The 22,100-nt window shown below is 35.2% G+C and overlaps 1 protein-coding gene across 13 annotated transcripts in view; it reads left to right on the plus strand.

The window, feature by feature from the left end:
* The window catches only part of RYR3 (ryanodine receptor 3), a 202,162-nt gene that overhangs the window by 139,317 nt on the left and 40,745 nt on the right, over nucleotides 1-22,100 (plus strand). For 8 of the 13 annotated variants that reach the window (XM_019280191.3, XM_019280207.3, XM_019280202.3 and 5 more), the window contains exons 62-74: nucleotides 1,830-1,879; nucleotides 2,571-2,631; nucleotides 3,654-3,892; nucleotides 4,824-4,905; nucleotides 8,413-8,543; nucleotides 11,128-11,448; nucleotides 12,788-13,028; nucleotides 13,335-13,422; nucleotides 13,528-13,620; nucleotides 16,404-16,424; nucleotides 18,289-18,303; nucleotides 21,376-21,546; nucleotides 21,998-22,057. In XM_019280191.3, the coding sequence (XP_019135736.3) occupies nucleotides 1,830-1,879; nucleotides 2,571-2,631; nucleotides 3,654-3,892; nucleotides 4,824-4,905; nucleotides 8,413-8,543; nucleotides 11,128-11,448; nucleotides 12,788-13,028; nucleotides 13,335-13,422; nucleotides 13,528-13,620; nucleotides 16,404-16,424; nucleotides 18,289-18,303; nucleotides 21,376-21,546; nucleotides 21,998-22,057 (1,573 nt within the window). The remainder of the gene's footprint in view (nucleotides 1-1,829; nucleotides 1,880-2,570; nucleotides 2,632-3,653; nucleotides 3,893-4,823; nucleotides 4,906-8,412; nucleotides 8,544-11,127; nucleotides 11,449-12,787; nucleotides 13,029-13,334; nucleotides 13,423-13,527; nucleotides 13,621-16,403; nucleotides 16,425-18,288; nucleotides 18,304-21,375; nucleotides 21,547-21,997; nucleotides 22,058-22,100) is intronic. The other 5 variants (XM_019280210.3, XM_010391344.4, XM_019280231.3 and 2 more) reach the window with 2 other exon arrangements.

Raw genomic sequence — 22,100 nt, forward strand, 5'->3', positions numbered from 1 at the left:
CTATAAAAAAATGTTAAAAATACCACGAGGCAGATTTTTAGGTGGAATTGTGGACTCTATACAAAATCACTTCTGCCCCTGCACAAGTATTACTGGAATTTAATAATTATTGCATGTCTGTTCTGTTGGGATGGAATCAGCCATTTGACACAAAGTTATTCTAGAAAACTCCGTTAAAAATAATTGCCTTTTAAGTTATAACGTGCTACCTATATGAAAATATTAATTTCTCTTTTCTGCAATTAAAATGTAAAAATAATATTAAATTATATTTAATTGTGTTTTAACTATGACTGCAATTTATTAATTTGCCAGGATTTTTTCTTGCCCTTGAGGTGTGCTGCTGGTTATTTTCTTTTGGAAATTTTGTACTGTAGTATTTCAAACTGGTTTACTCTCCTGCTTTCTTAGCTTAGCTGTCAGTTTCTCAGATTTCTTTTACTTTCCTTCACTGCATTGACCAGAGTTAACTGCTTTTTCCAGTGGAAAGTAGATATAAAAATTGAAAGTAAGGGTTACTTACATGTTATTACATAAGATCCTATTACATAAGGCCTAGGACTCAACTTCCTAGATTCCATTCTTCAGTTTATCTCTCAACACATTTTTGCACTTCTCTAAATTATTATCACCCTTTGCTTCCATCTTTGTGGGTGGTAGTCCTTGTGTAGCAGTTGTGTGTAAGAGTGGTAAATCCCCAAGATTCTGCTTTACTCAGCTCTCAGATATAGACAAATGGGCAAGATAGTCCTCCAGGAGCTGGGAAAGTCAGCTCAGCTTCAGGAGGATGGAAGTGTCACTTAATTTCATTTCAGTTTCATGCTTCCTCTCTGAATACTCCTGTTACTTCCCTAAAGTCAGTCAGGTTAGCTTAATGAAGGTATAAGGATGCGTTCTAGGGCTGTACAAAGTGGCTTTACAAAGGCACATGAAGAAGTTAGATGTCTAGCACACATATCTGCTAGTATAACTGCAGAAATATCTTATAATTCTTTGTGCATCCTTCATTGAGAGATGTGACTATCTGCCATTTTCATCTTATAGGAAGTATAGTATCTCCTTACCATTGTGAAGGTAACAATAAAAATCTGTGGTTAGTATGAGACCATACCAAGTCGTAAGGTATATGCTTCATTTTCTTAAGTCCTAATTCCATTTGCAAAGTATGGCCCAAATTATATGCAAGCCTGTCTAGCTGTCTTTGTTAAAATAGCCCCTTTAATCTATTCTATGCTATATTCTCTTAATTATCCTACTGTTTAGACAGGTAGGTTAGATATGCAAGTTTCTGAAATACTTGCCAGAAGCTCTTCTAATCTATATTATATTTAGGATTCGTATTATCATCATCAGAGGGTAAACACAGATTTATTTATTTACAAAGGATATCCTTGAACATTACTTTAAATAGTATGAAGATTTTTTAACATTCATTTCCTGCAGAATGCCAAGTAAAACACTAAAATATTTCTCATTTTTTCTTGTTCTTGCCAAAAAATTTTCTTATTCAGAAATAATAGCCATAAGGAATGACTCAGCCATATAGTATGCAATTGTTGAAAACCACTGTCAAAAGAAAGCTTTAGATTTCAAGACACCTCTGAAGTGGTGAAGTATAGAAAATGAGAGATCTCAGCACCTTCAAAATGTCACTCTGCTTAATGCAGTTGACTGTTATCATCATGTATCACTCAAAGTATGCTTTCCAGGAACTTTGTTGTGTTTTCTTTTCATATTCCTACTATTCTTTACCTCACATTCCAAATAAATCTTTCATCTTTGTCTTATCTCTTATCTTGTTTTGCTCTCTCTGTTCTTCTCTACTTTAGCCTGTTCTGCAAACTAGCTGCTCTTGTTAGACATAGGATCTCACTTTTTGGTAAGTTGTTAAGAAAGAGCTTGGTAAAAAATTAAAGAATGCATAACCATTGTTTCTATCTTACCTAAAGATTTTCACAAGTACAGACAGAATTCTATTAAATGCTCCATAAGCTCCTAGTGAAATTAGTGAGGGCACTGAACATGGCTCTGAAGCCAACACCTAATAGAATGTGTAAAGTTTTGAAGCAGGAAGAAATAGCACATTCTAGTATCTCCAGACACCTTGAAAAAAATCAATGCTCTGCAGTTACTTTTAGTTTTTCAAAGGTAATCTTATGGTAATTATTTTGATTTCTGTCATCCAACTGTTGGATACAATAGACTAATTTCTCAATAGATAAAGGGGATGTAGGGAAAAATAATATACCTCCTACAAAGGTATTGGTAAAAAAATTGTAAAAGAAGTATAAGTACTGCAAGATACAGAGTTCAGAATGTTGCTAGATTAGGTGGTGAAAATGTGCCCTAAGTAGGCATTAGTTATTCTGTTATTTCTTATATGGAAATTGACTTAAGAAATTGCAAGTTAGTCCCAGAACCAGACTTAACTCTCTCTCCAGTGACCCAAGGTGGGAGACTTTTGTAATGTTTTGTTTAAACTGTGCCTCTCCAATAATGACATTTTGGATCATTAGATGATGCTATGTTTTCTGTGGTATTGTGCTCTCATAGTATCTCTTTCTAACCAGGCAGTGATTCTGCTACAATGGTGAACTGCCTGCACATCTTAGCTCAGTCTCTTGACACACGGTAAGTTTGCAACTTTTGTACTAACTGCAAATTATGAATGTTTCACAGAGCTTTTCAGAAGCAATTGGATTGTTTCTGTATTTTTTTATTCTTTATTTGTAATCAATGATCTTAACAGCATCAACAATTCTGATATTGTCTTCTGTATTAGCAAATTTTGTCTAAAGTTTTTCATCTACATTTGTCTGCTCAATGTCTGTCATTCAAACACTGAAAACACTTGTCATCCTTTCCAAGCATATTTGAAGACTTTATGGGGAGATGTAAATGACACAACCATGGGAACTGAAAGTAGTGATACCTGCAGATATTAAGAAATTTTAGTGCATAGTGGAAAATTTGTAATTAGAATTATGCAGAGTATATTAATATGTGGGCACAGTTATATTTGCTAACTTTTAGAGCTTATCATTGAAATTATTATGTAGATTAAAACAGAGGTCAGAATTGTTTTCTAATTTGAGCTGTTTTCTGGCCTGGCTAAGTTACACAGCAGCCTGACAATGAATTTACTGTGAACTGGTGAACAACCCTGGAACCTTCATTAAGGTGTTGGAGAAATGTGCAAAAAATCTGTGATTCCAGTATTGCAGTTGTATTTTCTAGATTTATGGTGCTCTGAAGTATCCTGACTTATACACCTAGTAACTGTGGCTCCTGTAAGACTACAGGGATTATGAGTTGGGGGTTTTTGAGCATATTTTATGGAGGAGCTTTCTCACGACTTACGACATTTACTGAGAAGGCGTTATCTTATTTGAAAGCAGATCACAAAATTCTGAAAAGGCAAGACTATGGATCAAGATCTTTATTTTTGTTATTTTGTATTAAATGCTCAAAGATAATTGTTGCTTATACTGCTAGGCAGATGTAAGTGGCCTTTTCTCTTCTTAATGTGATGTTCCCTGATAGGTGTGGGTATCTTCAAAGACTGACAGAATGTAACAAACATGTACATGTATCTCTATACAACTACTAAATATCAATACAAAGTTGATATATTTTACCTTATTATTTTTCAGAACTGTTATGAAATCAGGATCTGAGCTTGTTAAAGCGGGATTGCGTGCCTTTTTTGAAAATGCAGCTGAAGACTTGGAAAAAACTTCAGAAAATCTTAAACTGGGAAAATTTACTCATTCACGAACACAAATCAAGGGTGTTTCACAGAATATAAATTATACTACAGTAGCATTGTTACCAATCTTAACATCAATTTTTGAACATATTTCACAATATCACTTTGGAATAGATTTACTTTGTAAGTATTTTATTTTATTTTTAAATTTTATTGTGTTATACTGCTGCAAGTGCTTTTTAGTAATGACTGCATGGATTCAAAGGATGAAATTCTGTTTTCAGTAACATTCACATTTCCAGCATTAGTTCTGAAATTAGCAGCATAGTACCTTTTTCTAGTACATGTTTAAAAATAATATTCAATAAGCTTAAAGTTAATTATGTACAATATTTCTCCAAACATTGAGAGAGAAATTAAAATAGCCCTTTACGTGGTCTCTTAACAAATGTGTGGATGAGACTAGTTTTCTGTGCAAAATTTGTATTTCATTATATTAACGGAGACAACTTGCTATAAGTTCCCTGTGGATATTCCCTTACATGGGAAAACCACTGTAGGTCTCTGAATTTAAACTTTCCCTATTTTTAGCATCAGTTAGTTTAAAAATACTGAAATGACTCCTTAAGATTCAGCAATATGCTGAATGGTCTTTTGATGTTCTAATGTTTCTAATGGGTGTAATTGTGTTCCAAATTTTTGTATATATTTGGGTCATAATTAAAAAATGGATAACCATGAAAATACTTTCTTTAAAAATACTTTCTTTAAAAAGATCATGTACCTAAAGGTTAGACACACAGAGTGATGTCATTTAGCTTAAAATTGTACTCTGTGAGTGTGATAACCTGGAATATTTTATTAGCAAGTATCTGCTGTCCTCTTGGAATGTCTAATGATTTGGTAGGCTTTGGAATGAATGTAGATGATAGACCAGGTATTAGAGACACTGAAGGTAAACACCATGTGGAGTACAGACAGTCAGAATGTTCCGTGATACACGTGCTAAAAGTTTTAGACACCATTTAACAGATTGCATAAAAAAGATGTTTGATATTTGAAAAGTAATCCTTAGCTGAAGAAATACTGATAATGTATTTTTATTTTCCTCTAGTGGGTGATGTACAAGTTTCATGTTACAGAATTCTTTGTAGCCTCTATTCTCTTGGAACTGGAAAGAACATCTATGTTGAAAGGTATTAAGTGTAAAACTCAGCATGCAAAATTTTCTCTTCTTTAGGAGTCTGTTGCTTAGGTAATAAAGCAGTTTGGATGAAATGTGAATTTGAAAGAGTGAGAGATGTTTAAAATACATGTTCCCTTAAAAGTAGTTGCCTATACTTTAGCATTCAATTCCACAGGGAAAAAAGCCCTCAATAAAAGTAAATAACTCATCCTGCATATGGCATTGTATCTGCAGGGAGTTTATTTTTCCCATAGAAAAAGCTAAATTTTTCTTTGGGTTGCTATTAGGTTTTCAAAGCTTTTCTACCACATATTGCTGTGGTAAGTAGACTGAGTACTAAGTAGGAAGCATGTGTTTCACACCTAAGTCTGCACAGAGTTCTCAAAAGAGTTACCCTGAGCATAAAATCCTGAGGATATGTAGAGTATTCTGACAACCCTTAACTCTACTAAGAAACCACTAGTTACTTTTATTTTAAAAAGGATAAGGTCTGTAATTCCTTTAAGCATCTAGTTGCTACGCTATGTTTCAAGCCCTTTCTTCCAATAAAAGGGGATCAAATCTGTATCTGTTAGCTCAGAAAAGAGAACACTAATTGCTGGTCTGTCTATCACAAGACAGGAAACAAGATAAGGATAACCCATCCTTATACTTCTGAAAGTTTTAGGTTAGGCAATTTTCCTTGCCTTTCTTATGATAAAAAGTTTAAGATCCATAGGGAGAGAGACTAAACTGGAGGAAATGCAAGTCTTAGTAGATGCTTTGCCTAGTGTGAGGAATGCTGGTCTCCAATTCCTTCCTTCTTCCAGAGTTTATTCAGAACTCTTTCATACAAAATGCAGGAGCTGTCTGGTGAACAGCTCTTTCGTCCCACTCTGCATGCATGCACGTGTGTGCACAAGTTGTATGCTCTCATTCAGGCATTTATGCATCCATCACTAATCACAAAGCTATACGCTCCTTCTTCTCTTTCTGGGCTTCAAAATCTTAAATGCTACTTTACATAGATATGATAGGAAAAATAGAAAGTGCCTTAACCCTTATCTAACTAGCAATCAGGTCCCCTCACAGGAAATGAAACATGATTGTGTTTGAGCTGCCTTTGAATAAGAAGAGCTCACAGCACAGGCCTCCACTTGATTGGCAAAACATGTAAGCACTGGACAATGTCCTTAAACATTGATGCTAGCAGCATCACCTTTGCCTACTGCAATCGTCTCCTTAGAATGAAGGAAGAGGGATCAGATTAGATATATCCAAGGAAACTTAGTCTCCTAAGGCTGTGTGAGAGGTTCTCAACTGTGGATTTAATTTTGTTTGTTTTTAACTGGGCTCAGGCTCCTAAATTACAGTTGTAGGCAGACATCAGTGTCTAGGTGGGAAGTAGGATTTCAAACACAGTGCTCAATGTTTCAGCAAAACTTAGAAGTGAGTGATTGAGCTGACTTGAACAGTTATTCAAGTTAAGCAATGTTCAGTTTCAGGATCAAATTGCAGGTTTTTCTCCTGGTGAACTTTGGCAGGGACATTAAGAAATTTTAACTTTCATTGCAGAATGAGTCATAGTTCACTTTTCATTGATAAATATCTCTTTTTGTGGCTAAAATAGCTCTGCTGATTCTACAACACTGCTGGCTGCAGGGGCTCAGGATTACTTAGGTGGATTGCTGCTGCTGCCCTTTTCAGACAAACTTCCATTGTCAAGTGTTTTATCCTTTTCCCAATCCCTTTTGCAATGCCCACATCCCAGGACAGGGATCCCAGTTGCTTGGCTTCACGACCATCTAATTTCATATCATGGGACACGGTATCCCAGCACTGGAGCAGTCAGGTCACGAGGGGCTCACCTGCCTGGTGGATGAAATCTATTCACGCATCTCACAGCTCACCCAGGGAGAGGGATCAGGTGATTATCTCTCACCCTGAGTGTTCCTCCTGTTGTGAGGGCCATACTTCCTCTTCGTCCCTCACTAAGCAAACTGATTTTATCTTGGATTTTTTCTTCTGTATAGGGGTTACTGCTACTGGCACAGATTGTTCCTCTGGTTCAAATACAGTTTGAATGGCCAAAACTTGTTGATCTGCTTTCCTTCTCCTCCCCCCAAGGGTGCTGTCTAGTATCAACCAGTGCCCAAAAATAGTAGCTGGAGCCTAGCAGGTTGCATAACTTTGCACCTCCCTGAAACTGCCACAGCAGTTTTCTTTCAAGTATTCTGCCACTTTATCTAACTCTGTAGTTGCTTGGGGGTGAATTTAAAAACCATTGGAGCAGAATCATCCTCCAAAAGCTGGCCCATTTTCTTCCACCTTCCATGCCTATCCACCCTTGGGGCTGATCTCTGAAATACTCTCCTAAAAATCTCTTTTGTAACTCCATGGTGCAGACTGAAGTGAGGGAACCCAGCAGACCAAGCAACAAGAGCATGCTTTCTTTAACATCCAAGGGAAGTTCAAAATCCTCAAAAGCTGTTGTAACAGGCCTGAAGGAGGAAAAGGGGGTGAAAAGCTGAGGAAAATTATCCACCATGTTCTTCCCACAGGCTGGGGATTAATAATGGGCTCCCTGAGGTAGTCCCCAAGGTGAGGGCAGGAGAGCAGCACTGAATACACATCCCAAATGATACTCATTGTCCTTGTTGTTGTCATGTCATAGGCTGATATGACACAGTGCAGCAACAAAGCAATCCTGATCCCTTTCCCTACTCTGAAATATATCATCATGAGGAATACATATTGCATTATACAGGAATATATACAGGGTTAGGTACCACAACCATGTGAACAGACCGAGCAACATTGTGACCAGTAGCTCTCGACCTAATACAACAAGTGCTTAGATCACATTTTTTTCCTACCCACTCTGGTCAGATCTGTTGTTACCTCAACCCTTCCTGCCCTATGCTGGGTCCCAAATAAGGGTGTTGCTTTTAAAATGGTATTCCCTCAGTGCTCCCACTGAAACACTCCAAACCTTGTGCCGCTTGCTCAGTCCCTCCTCCCCCCGTCCCTTCGGTGGATGGAAAGAAGAATTGGAGGCAGTAAAGGTAAATATCATGGGTTGAGATAAGAGCAATTTACTGGAAACAGCAACAAAATAAGGCAATCAACAGTAACACAGTACTAATGACAGTGTACAAGAAAGAGGCAAACAATTCACATGTGCTTGCTCACCATCACACAGGACCTCAGACATTGTTCCTGGCAATGACAAGAGGTGGTGTAGAATAACCTTTGGGTCCTGGCCATGCCAAAAATTAACCATGTCCTGATCAGAACCAGAACATTGGTGGAGGTGGGGTTTTTTTAACTGTTTTTCTTACACCACTGTGATCTCCAGTAGTTCTTTTCATGTGAGAAATTAATTTTTTCTAAATTGTCAGATAGTTCCTAATGTTTAAAAAAGATAAAATAAATCAGCAATAAATGTTAATACTTCTTTTTATTGTGTATGCTAGAGACTGAAATCCTGGTGAAATGCTTTTCCTCTCAGATGACTTTTAGTGTCTCTCATATACAGGCAGCGTCCTGCGCTTGGTGAGTGTTTAGCATCTCTTGCGGCAGCCATTCCAGTGGCATTCCTTGAACCTTCTCTCAACCATTACAATCCGCTGTCAGTTTTCAACACAAAAAGTGCAAGAGAAAGAGCAAGTAAGTACTCCAACTAAGTAATAGAAGTTGTATCATGAAATATATGTATAGCTCAGCAGAGATCTTCTGCTACTGATGTCTCATTACTTGCCATTTTAGCCTTGCTTTACTTCATTGAGACTGTGGCAACCCTGTTCTCTTTCTCCTGATATTTTTGGGTTTTTTTCTGAACATGATGTTTGAATACTTTTCTAAAGGTGCATACTGTAATACTTAAAGTTTAGTTGAAGATCATATCTACATTACAAATATTTATGGCAAAATACAGTTGTTTACATGTAGCAAAATGCAAGAGGTATAATATCTGATTTAAGTGAACAGGAAAGTAATTTCTATGTTTTTGTTGTCCAACCGGTGATCCAAAGCAGTTTGGTATAGGGAACTCCTGGCAGAATATGATTAATTCCATGAAACCTTGATCAAACAGAGGGTTGGGGAGACGGGCAGAGAAGAGCTGCCTGAAATTCAACAAAGGCAAATACAGGGTCCTGCCTCTGGGGAAGAAAAACCCCATGGATCAGTCCAGGCTGGGAGCTGACCTGCTGGGAAGCAGCTCTGTAGAGAAGGACCTGGGGGTGCTGGTGGACCACAAACTGTCCATGAGCCAGGAGTGCCCTGTGGCCAAGAAGGGCAATGGGATCCTGAGCTGCATTAGGAAGGGCATGGCCAGCAGGTTAAGGGAGGTGATCCTGTCCCTCTACTCAGCCCTGGTGAGGCCTGACCTGGAGTGCTGTGTCCAGTTCTGGGCTCCTCAGGACAAGAGAGACAGGGAGATCCTGGAGCAGGTCCAGTGAAGGGCAACAAAGAGGACTGGAGCTTCTCTCTTACAAGGAAAGGCTGTGGGAGCTGGGCCTGTTCAGTCTCAGGAAGAGACATCTGAGATGGGACCTCATCAATGTATACAAAATATCTAAAGGGAGGGCATCAAGAGGATGGAGCCAGGTTCTCCTTAGTGGTGCCTAGCAATAAGAAAACAGGCGACAGGGAATTGATGCACAGGAAGTTTCACCTAAAATGAGGAAGAGCTTCTTTCCTATGTGGGTGACTGTGCATTGGACCAGATTGTCCAAAGAGGTTGTAGAGTCTCCCTCACAGGAGACATTCAAGAACCATCTGGACACAAACCTGTGCAAAGTGCTCTAGGATGACCCTGCTTGAGCAGTGAGGTTGGACCAGGTCATAGAATCACAGAATAACCTGAGCTGGAAAGGACTCACAAGGATCATTGAGGCAAACTCCTGTCCCTGCACAGGACACCCCAAGAGTCACACCATGTGCCTGAGAGCATTGTCCAAATGCTTCTTGAACTCTGTCAGGCTCAGTGCTGTGACCACTTCCCAAGTGACTAAACCAAGCTCCTCATAAATCTTTCCCTTCAGAGCCTTTCCCATCCTTGTGGCTCTCCTTTGGATGCTCTCTAAAAGCTTAATGCCTTTTTTATATTCCATGCCCAAAACTGCACACAGGAGGTAAGGCCTCACCTCAAGGTGAGGCTGCTCCAGTGCAGAGCAGGACAATCCCCTCCCTTGCCCGGCTGGCGATGCTGTGCCTCATGCCCGCCAGGACACGATTGGCCCTCCTGCCAGGGCACTGCTGGCTCACTATAAACTTTCTGCCAGCCAGAGTCCTCAGGTTCCTTTCCACAACACTTTTCCAGCAGCTCATTCCCTAGACTATACACACAACCCCAAAATGTGCCTTACCCATTCTGTGATTCTGTTGAAAGGAACATGAGTCCTTCTACACTGAATTTCTTTGCTTGCTTCTCTCCCAACTTACTTTTGACGGACTCATATCTTAAAGTATGTCAATATTTTCCTCACTGATCCATGCAAGAGTCACTACCTGCGAAAATCATTGTACCTTTAAACAAACAAGCAAAACAAAATGCAGGTTAATGCAGGTGGGTTACACATGCTCCATATAAAAGCAGTTATGGAAAAACTTCTTCTAGCCCTTCCCCCTGTCAACTCTGCTTTATAAAAACAGCACTAGTGGAAGAATTTTGCTTGAGTGACCGGCACTAGATTGCAATAGATTGTTAATTGCCGAATAAGCATCCTTCAGTTTCTGATACAAGCATATGATAACTGGAATTCTTTCCTGGCATTTTTGTTGGGGAATAGATGTGCAGGATTCACGAATTAAGTACAGTTTCATTTTAACCCCACCCATAATTTTAAGCTGTTTGTTTCCTTTTCCCCAAGGTAGATTTAATCTTTGGCAAATCAGTGTAAAAGTTGTGAATGATTATGGATACAATGTCCAGAGTATATCCAATTTTAATATAAGCTTTCTGTTCTGCACTTTTACATAGCTGCACTGCTCACCAGACAATTGCAGGACACTTTATGATAAAGCCATAGCTTTATGGCAGCTACTGTTTACATCATTGCTATATGCACATCATCTGAAAGACATAACTTATGAAAGGAGATACCCATGCATACCCCAAAGTGTCACTATAGTTCTGTCTGTCCAAGATGCTGAAGGAAAAAAATCGGAGTAATTTGTATTTGTTTAAACATAGATGTTCTCTTTCATTTTGCTAATTAATCTTTTGGTTTTCTACCATTACTTGCAGTTTTAGGCATGCCTGATACAGTAGAAGAAATGTGTCCAGAGATCCCTCAGCTGGATAGACTGATAAAGGAAATAAATGATTTAGCAGAGTCTGGAGCAAGGTATACTGAAATGCCTCATGTAATTGAGGTGATCTTACCCATGCTATGCAACTATTTATCCTACTGGTGGGAAAAAGGGTCCGAGAGTGTTCCTCAAAGTGCTGGGCCTTGCTGTACAATGATAACATCTGAGCATCTGAGCCTCGTTCTTGGAAACATTCTGAAAATCATTAACAACAATTTGGGAATAGATGAAGCATCTTGGATGAAAAGAATTGCAGGTATTGTAAATATTTTTGAACACTAATTGTACTAATAATATTTAATTGCTTTGCTATATTTTACCTTATTGCCCAGTGATATAAGAGCAAAAAATTATAACTAGAACCATCATGAAAGAAAGATAAGTAATAGATAAGTAACAATAAGAGAAATATGGGATTTTTTTATTATTAGTTCTATGCATGCATTGTAGCATCACTGTAAGTAGAGAGCTTTCTATTCAATATAAGGGATTTTGAAAATCACCTTCTCTATGCACTGCATAAGAGCCTTAGCACTTAATTTGGAGTTGTGAATTCCATTGATTGTTCAAGACACCTGAGTTTTACAGTAGAGGGTATAATTGCTGTGAACTCTGTTTATGAAATATTGGGACAAAACGGAAAGAAAATGTAAATGGTGAAATAATGTCAGGAGTTACCCAAATTCAAAATGAGTTGGTTTGTCTGAGTAAATGTGTGAGCTATTAAATAAGCTGAAAGGTTTTTTTAAATATCCCATAAGATATAGTACCTATCCTGCTAAAGAAGTTTACCATATCCAAATTTTATCATTCTTGTTATACAGTGTATGAATGTAATGTGCATAACATGGTTCAAGAAAATCTCTGTAAAGGTAATAATTTCCTGCTAAATTTGAATAATCAGTACCCATTAGTACTGTGGTTTTGATGTTATTTTAAATGCTGGAAATTCTTTAATAATAACAAGGATTCCGTTAAAATTTAGTAAGAAATTTGCTGCTTAATTGTAGACAGCATTTCTTGCAGTTTTGTAGCGATCGTTCATCTACATAAGGTGCTAATATACTCATGTTGTTCTTGCAAGGATTTTTGACTCAGGTAGTTTACATTTCATTGCTAGTACTTGTACAAAATTGATCTATGACCTTTAATTACTCATTCATTCCATGCATTTTGCCCGAGGCAAAATAGGTAAAGGAATTCTTCCAGAACACTATCTTCTGGAGGTTTTCTGACATTGGATACCAAAAAACCCATCCCAGGCACAAAAAACCCCAAACAAAACAAAAAGTAATTTTGTGAGAACTTTGTGTCTCAGTCCTTACTTTGCTTAGGTTCTTAGTTAGACACATGGGACTTGCCAAAACCATGATAGTTTAATTTACATAAGACTGAAATACTTATAATCCAAATCCATAGTCTTTTAATCTCTCAATATGCAGTTTTTATAAAGCTACATTCACAGTTTTTTAAATAATTTTATGATGCAGAAATATATGAAACCCAATAACCTTTACTATTTCTAGAATATCAACATTCATATTAATTCACCAGTTATGCATTAATCATAGAATTATCTCTATTTTCATGTATAGTTTATGCTCAACCCATCATCAGCAAAGCCAGACCTGATCTCCTCAGATCTCACTTTATTCCAACACTGGATAAATTGAAGAAAAAAGCTATGAAGATAGTAATGGAAGAGGAACAACTGAAAGCAGACAGTAAAAATGACACCCAAGAAGCTGAGCTACTCATTCTTGATGAGTTTGCTGTACTTTGTAGAGACCTTTATGCCTTCTATCCAATGTTGATACGTTATGTAGACAACAACAGGTAAAAAAACCTAATAATTAAACTCGTATTTATTGCTTATAAATATACTAGAATCTATGATCAGACAAAATTCACTTAATATTATTGTGAGAATCAGATCCTGAGTATTTTACGATTCTTAAATCTTAATCCTGAGTAATTTAAGATTCTTAAAGAATGCTGTACCTTGAATTCACACCTTTTGCTCAGGTGCAAATTCCTAGATTAACTACACTAATGTTACCTGATCTATTAAATAGAGATTATTATGTTAAACTGTCTTTTTTAAAATATCTTATTTTAAATTTCTCTTATTTTTGTAATTAGAGCTAATTGGCTAAAGAAACCAGATGCGGATTCTGATGAACTCTTTCGAATGGTAGCTGAAGTTTTTATCCTGTGGTGTAAATCACATGTAAGATAAAATGTACACTTTTTCTTCAATTTCATTCTATCTTTAAATAGAAATGTGGTACATGCAGATGAGTTAAACTTCTGGTGATTTATTTTTTTTCTTTAGAATTTTAAAAGAGAAGAACAAAATTTTGTGATTCAGAATGAAATCAACAATTTGGCATTTTTAACAGGAGACACCAAGAGCAAGATGTCTAAAGTAAGTTAATAAAAATTTGTGGATTAGGTAACTCTACACTGTGTGTTTAGTATGCTGAAAGAAGGCTCTGAAAATCTACCCAGATTGCAGCTGCTCTGCTATTAGAAGAAAAGAAAAATAGTTTTGCTTTTTGATGACAGATGTGACAACATGCAAAATATAGTCTATGTACCTTAGAGTTACATTCTAAATGTCTGCTAATACTCAAAGACACAAGATTAAAATAAAAGTATTGATTTGAAAAAGTTGCACATATAAGAGAATATGGGCTGTATTATAAAACATGGGTTATTGAACATTCAGGAAAGAAAAAAGTAGACTATTTTATAAAAGCAAGTGAAGAAACATTGATTGCCTCATCATTTTTATGTGAATGTCAGTCTGTATTGTTCTGTCAACTCTGATGGAGCACTGCTGTCTTTGCATATACCTCTTTATTTATACATATAATGTGCCACAGGTACACCATTTTTCTTGTTTCTTGTTAATTAACACATTCATTTCTTTTTTGCTAATTTTAAATATGACAAGATGCTGATATATGATGGCTTCAAAGTACATTTGTTACCTGTATAATAGAGAAATTGTCAAGGTAAAAATGCTGCTTTGACATTAGCTGAGGACATTGCCTTACCCAGCTAAAGCCAGATGAAGTCTAACTCCAAATTAGTATTCACAAATATAGTGAAGAAACCCTTTCTTTTATTCATATTTATAATGTGTTTGAAATAATCCTATTTTGAAGGTGTAGCAGAGAAGTAGCATTTAAAGTTTTGTATTTCACTGTATTTTGGTTACCCATAACCTAGCTGCTGTAAGTCCAGTTTCAAACAATACAGGGGTAGATTAAATGTGCAGTTGCATTTCTTAATTATCTATAAAATGTTTGGGGTTTTTGTCTTTTTTTCCTATGATTTTTTTTAAGTTTTGAAACCTGACTAAGCCAAACCCTGATATTGGAATTTTTACAAACAAAAATAGTGTAATATCTGCTCATCATTACTGTTCATGACTGGCACTGAAAAACAAGTCCAACTTTATAAAAAGATCTGCATTCAGAGATAAGGAAATTTTTAACCTGTTTTCTTGTTGTCAAGATGCAGCTTATCAAAATTGTTTGATAGAACTGGAATGTTTGTATAATCCCTATTAACAAGATCAGCAGTGGGCACAGTCCAGGCTATTTGAGGAGCAATTGCACAATATAACAGAGTCTAATATGTGGCTCTGTACTTTTATCATATGGCAATCATTGAACACACGTTTATTATGTGTATTTTAACATTTATACATTAGAAGTGGTCTGAGGAGACAAAAAATAGGGATACTTCCTTTTCTTAGATGTCATAGATTAGAAATGGGTGATTAATGAATATTTAATCTAAATTGTGTCCCATTACAGTACTGATAGCAGGATAATATGAAGTAAAGCATTAGTGTCATATTTTTGTCAGTCTGGCATGACAGGAATGAAAGACAAATCTTTACAAAATAAGAAATAGGTAGGTCTCATACTGCTCTGATTTTGATAAAATCACAGGAATTTAACATCAAGAATCTGTAGTACCCAAATATGATTTTGAGATTATAATTTCAAATTCCTTTTGTATATATTTAAGTATACAGATATACTATGTGTGAATAATTGTATGAATATATTTGTAACAGAGATGTAGATGCATATGTAAATACATTTTCATTCTGATGGGTATGCAGTACAGACAGATTCTGGAGTTTTTTGTATGCATATTAATGTCAACTTATGGCATTCCAGGAAACTGTGCATGGTTATTGCTAATAAAGGAAGAAATAAAATACTGTTCATGACTGAGTATTTTATTAATATGGTACTATAACTACAGGCATGATTGCAGAACAGCTGATAATTTAGGCATTTTTTTCATGATGACTTAAATACCATGATGAAATATGAGTTGAGTTTTAGAAGATTTGTATTGGTTTTCTACATATGGTTTCTAAGCAGGAAATTGCTAATATTTCATAATATAAAATGTAAGTGGTCTAAACATTCAATAAATGATAGAATTAAATCTGATTTTTTTTTTTTTTTTTAAGACTGCATAGGTTAAAATAAACAAGAAATTATCTAAGTAACTGAATTTCAGGTATTCTTACAAGTTTGATGTTTATTTCTATCTGCAGACATTAATCAGTAGAGGACATTACATTAGAGAACATAATTTTTATTATCTCTTGCTTTAATATTAATATTTAGCTCAAAAAGTAGCATGTTAACAGACTAATTAGCCTTTTCCTCTCTATCACTTATTCCTCTTTATTCACATTACTTCTAGTGGAAGAAATTTTATCCAATGTTTATAGAGCATTAGAAAGTGTAGAAAACTGAATATGGACATTGGCTATTGAAAGTGGGCCCAGGGCAGAACAGTTTGGGGTCTCTTAAAGGAGTAAGGCCCCAGGCTGATCTCAGACTGCCTTAGGTGGCAGAGACAGAGGCTCAGTATTTTTCCTGACACGAAATACTGGAATGCTGTCAGAGTAAGGTGTAGTGTATCATGTACAGAAGGTTGTATAACCTTACATACTGTATGGAAGAAAAAAAAAGCAGAGGATGAAGGAGTAGCATTACGTTACTTATTGGTAGCTAATTGCAGTGGTAACAAGAGATTCATCATTACAAGCAATAAATTGATTAAGTACCCATTGTACTTTTATTATACCATATTAAATTTGTTAATAGTTTTTCAAATAAATGTATTAACAGCTGAGAATTTAATTTTTCTTTTCTAAAAATATGGCAGCAGAATGCTCGGAGGGGAATGGTAAGTTAGAGAACTTCCAGTCTGAGACAGACTGGTAACTTAGATTATGTGGAAATAACAGATTTGTGATAAAACTGTTGAAATGGAGAATTTAAACACATTCAACTCCAGTAATCTGTAATTTTTGACCCCTTCATGGATTTCTTGATAAAATAGCCTTTTGGTTAAGAGGAAACAATGTCCTATTGTGTTATTCAGTTAAATGGAATGGAAGACTAAATGTATATATTCACATGTACATAATAATTGCCTAATATGTATGTGGGAAATTTTTCTGTGTAAGTTTTGAAATCTAAATGAATGTGTGGCTGGATATACACCCTCAGTTGCTAAACACTGCATATCCTACTGAAATTTTATTTGACTTGTTCTCATTAATTTTTTTAATCTATTTTTAAGAAGGTTTGAATAGACCTATTATAGAGGCAGTCATAAAACCCAAGTTCATATTATGAAACAATATTTTTGTTTGTGCCCATCTGTAATATGTAGTACATATTGTTTGCAGATTTACAACAATTAGAGGATTTCATGTTCGTATTTTCTGCAGGAATTTTAGATCTTTTAGATATTTTAGAATTTCAGATACTTTCAGAGTATTTCAATTGCATAGAATACATTTTCTTTGGATATACTGAGTTAAATCATGAGTGGATTATTTTTATGGTCAGCCAAAATAAATACAATTAACATCTTGTCTTTAGTTACCTTTAGTGTGTATATACACCTGTATATACCTGATGAGCCTTGTCTATGCAGCATCTACATAGTTCACACAATTGAAATTTTAAATTAAAATTTGCTATTTGTCTAAGGTATTGAAGGTTCTAAGATGCTAAGATTCTAACACTTAATTTGAAGATTAAGTCTTTTGCTTTTCTTGACTTCTACCTGTTTTTCTTACTGTGTGATATAAATAGAGCAGACCATAAAAAGATTTTAATAATAGCTTGGCATCAACATTTTGAAGCTTATTCAAGTATCACAAGGAAACAAAGTTACTATTAGCACTAAGACAGAAGTGGGGGCTTGTGGGTTTTTTCTGCTTTCCATAGTTTTCTATAGTATCTTCCTATGCCTGGTCAAGCATTCTCTTGAGTAACAGCTTATTTTATCTTACCATAAATAAATGGTTCTGTTGTTATTTTCTTAAGATTTCGTGACACAATGATAATCTAATACTGACTATGGAATAAATATTTATTGAAGTGTATTTATGGTATTGATGTAATAAATGGGAATAAATCCTCTGTATGTATGAGAGTTACAGCTGAGTTTATAATATTGTTTTCAAAATGGGTACTGCTGAGAGATGCAAGCTCAAGTTTTCTCTCAGGCTGTCTTCAAAAGAGTAATAAGATATGCAATGGGAAAATAGATATGTAAATTTAGTGCTACACCTTGCCAGTGATACTTTAATTTCTACACATATTTCTTTTCTCAAACATATTTTGATGGGGAAAAGAGAGAGAAAGAGTTATTTTGGTGAAAATGTGAATATTTTTCATTATTGGACTATCCAGAGTTCCAGACACCTTTCTTCTTTTAACAGAATTGGGAAAAGATGCAGTAATCAGTGTATTGATAGGTTTCCTTACTGGATGTGCTTATATGCACAAGCAACAAATGGAAGTGTGTGGTAGAACAGCAACAGAAATTCAGAAGTTCAATCATTTAATAAAATTAAGCTGATTTCACTAAGATCTCATTTGGTTATGCATTTAGAGTCTATTATTTTAGCTACAAGTTTATTACATTTTTACTGTCCTCATAAAACTGAGTAAGTTTATAAATAACTTGTAAAATTATCAACTTTTCATCTCTTTTACTTATTTTTTTTCCCCTTTATTTTTCTTTCATACAGGCCATGCAAGTAAAGGTACAGGTCAAAGTGCATGATGTGTCTTTGTTTTAGATTTAGAGATGATCAGGCTCCAAGCACTCTTTCCATTGATCATAGCAGTGGCGTCACAAAGTAAATGACCAGCTTCCACCTACTACAAATTTTGTCCCAGCTAAAGTGGCAGTCTTTCACCAGAACAGATGAAATTCCCTTTGGCACTCCTAAATATTGCTTAAAGCAAAAATGTACTAAAGCTACCTTTTTAAACTATTTTAGATGTACGTTCTGCCTCTGCTGTCTTTCTGCATTTTATTTTTTTGCTAAAATTTTGAAGTAGACATTGTAAAAAAAATGTCTAAGTAGCGTCATTAGAAAGATGTATTTGGCTTAGGCTATTCAAGAATATTTGGGAGAAATGTGCTATAACCTATACCCCATCTGTAGAGGAATAGAAGATTTTATTAAATCAAGTAAGTTTAAATAAGATATATAGTTCAAATCCTACCTTTCTCCAAAAGTAAAATGATCTTTACTAAAGTTTTGAGATGTGACAAAGGTTTTGAATAATCCTTGTTTCTTTTATGTATTCAATGTATTTGAAGATTTCTTTTCCTCCAGTGAACTATAGGTCACTTTCCTTTTGCATCATTCATATCCTCTTTTTTTTTTTTTTAATGAATTTCTAATACAGATGAGTACTTTCTGACCTATGGTGCTCTCTTCATTGGTGAAGCAGAATGAACAGATGGAGCCATAAACCCTTTCATCCTTCCCTTCACCCTGTGTGCTGAGAAGCACACATGATGCTGTGAAGAGCTTTTAATCAATTAAACCGGAGACATGAGTTAAAAATGGGAGAAGCTCTGTTAAACTAATAAGCTGATTTCATGCTTTGCTATTGTCAAACTTCTCCAGGTATACAGAGTAGGATTTAATGACTGCCCTCATAGTAACCTCAAAGAATTAAAGCTTAAAGAGGGATGGAAATACAAAAAATATTATTAATAATTAATATTTAGCAATGATTATATGATTATTATGAATATTAATAATTAATATTTTAATAATTACTATTCCATAATCTTAACCAGATTTAGCTGGTTTTTTTAGTGTAAATAAATTATTTCTTCATTTTCATTGTGTATTTAGTTATTATTAATCTACTGAAGAATCTGCAATTGGATTTTAGTATTTTTTTTTTCGGAAATATCAATTTTTGTGTTTAAATCCTCAGACAAGTAAGATCATTATATGCTGTTAGGCAAACATATCATTCATCCTTTTAGCACAGGTAATTATTTAGGAAAAATATATCCTATTTAATGCTCTTTACATATGTAATGCAGGTATTGTGTGTACTCATATAGGTGCATATTAGAGCTGAAAGAGACATAATTCCATTGTCATTTAGGTTTCAGTCTGGGACTCTACTTATACATTTACCAGCTGGAGAAGTGAATGCACAGACAGCAGAATTTATGGCAAAGGCAGAATGGATCTTCTTTTCACATTTTAAAAATTCTCAAGTTTTAAGGTTCACCTATCTTATAAACCTCATATGAACATAAATAAAATTGGATGTACAAAATGTCCACAGGCATAAAAGATGCAGAAACCAGTATCCCTCATTTTCCTTTTCTCCTTTTTAAAATATACGTGTTACGTATTTTGTTATTCCTTATTTAAGATGCATAGTGACGCCACTGGAATACAGTGATTCATTGTGGGATTTGTTTGTCTGCTCTCAATGTAGAGTACAAATGATGTCATTATTATAGCCATTGCATCACTAGTTCTAAGGCATTTTGAAAAGCAAAGCTTTGAGGCAAAGAACTCTCTTGCAATTGTTAGTTCCTTAAGAAAGGAAGCCACATCCATTGCATGTTCCCTCAAACTTGCAAAATATTTAATGCAAGCTGCCTACACAGCGATTCACCATCTTGAAGACAGAATTTGCCAAAATTTATCACCAAGTAGAATGTGTATTGCTGCCTTTTTTCTTCAAGTTATTACTGTGATAATAGTGAGGCATTAATTGGGAAATAGTGAATTGCAATGGATTCTGCTGTATTCTTATGTGGAACTACACAATATATTATAAGAACAGTAGTTAGTAAATCTTAATTGAAGGAAAAGGATGTGGAGAGTTAAATGCAAGCATTTGTTATTTTGTAGTGTTGTATAAGCCTGGAGGCCTAGTCCTGAAATCTTATCTTAAGCAAAACTCCCCTTGAGTATAGTAGGAGTTTAATCTGGGTACAGAATTCAGAACTGGGCTCTTTGATGTTGTTGCTGTTTACTATGTGTTCATTAAATATATGGGTCTGTTTGAAAGATTTTGGTTCTCTGTCTCATAAAGGAAAAGTTGGGTATGAAATATATTGTACAGTGTCTGTCATAAGAAGATAGGGCAGATGTTATTTTCTTGTGCTGTTTACTTCTGTCTCTTTTTTTTCCTTTTCCTATTACTGATGATCTCCAGAGATGCAAAATTTTTAAGTTTTTGTCCTAAATTTACTAATATTAGCCAAAGCTGAAGGGCAGTACTTTCCCAGAGGCACTAATTCATTGGCATTTTATTACATAGAATCAAAGCTTTTTAAATAATACTGTTTTTCAGATGAGACAAGTCAGGCAATATTCATTCATTCAGACCCTGGATAACTATATTTATATAAATCTCTTACAAAAGCGTAAACATCCTGAATTTGTCTCTGTAACATTCGACAAATAATAGTGTCCCCTGAGAATGATTCAGCTTTTAATTTTAGGGTTGTTTCTGATTTGAAAGGTAAGATCCAGAAAGTATTGTCAGAGTCATATTTATGAATGCACACAAAATGTGTGACTCCTATTACAACATTACAGCTGTTACTGCATTTTCTGCATTGGTGCACACCAAAGGTATTCCTTTACATTTCTTGCCCAAGATTGTACACTCTTCCTCTAGTGTAGCATTTTTAATTGTTTGTACTACATCAGGAACATATTTCCCTTGGACCATTAGGGGAAGAGCATGTTGGAGAAGTGTGTGGTCAGAGAATTACAGTAATTCTTTTTCTCTTTTCTTTTTTTCTTTTTCCTTTTTTTTTTTTTTTTTAATGATAGTCTGGAGGACAAGATCAAGAGAGGAAGAAATCAAAACGTAGAGGGGATTTGTACTCCATACAAACATCCTTGATTGTGGCTGCACTTAAAAAGATGCTTCCTATTGGTTTGAATATGTGTACTCCTGGAGACCAAGAACTCATCTCTTTGGCTAAGACTAGATACAGCCATGTAAGTGTGTGCTTTGTAATAGTTTTTAATGCAAAATAAGCAGAACTTTCTAAACTGAGTTTTGAAGTATAGATATCTAAGCAGTCAATGTTATTAAATATCTGTATGTACTGTAAGCAATTATAGCTGCTAATTATTGTCCTTTTTTTAAAAAAAGTGTATATAGAGCTGCCATAATTTCCTTGTTATTTTCCATTTGTATACAACATCCATTATATATACATGTTCTTTTGGACCAAATATTGAACTACAATTAGTTAGCTTTAATTCCCTTCAAAGTTCAACCCTTGTTTTATGGTTAAAGAAAGCCTTTCTCCCTTCTGGTATCTAACATACTTTGAAAGCAAAAGAGGTTAAATCTCAAAATTGAAATATATGTTGTTCTGTGTTGTAAAAGCTCTTATTAAATGAATCATAATCTGAATTGAAAAAGACTTCTACCTTTCTACAGAGGGACACAGATGAGGAAGTCAAAGAACACTTACGCAACAACTTACACTTGCAGGAAAAGGTAATATAAAAAAATCTGTCTTATAGATGCTGATGTGCACTTT

Source organism: Corvus cornix, chromosome 5 (genome assembly GCF_000738735.6).
Source record: "Corvus cornix cornix isolate S_Up_H32 chromosome 5, ASM73873v5, whole genome shotgun sequence".
Lineage (NCBI taxonomy): Eukaryota > Metazoa > Chordata > Aves > Passeriformes > Corvidae > Corvus > Corvus cornix.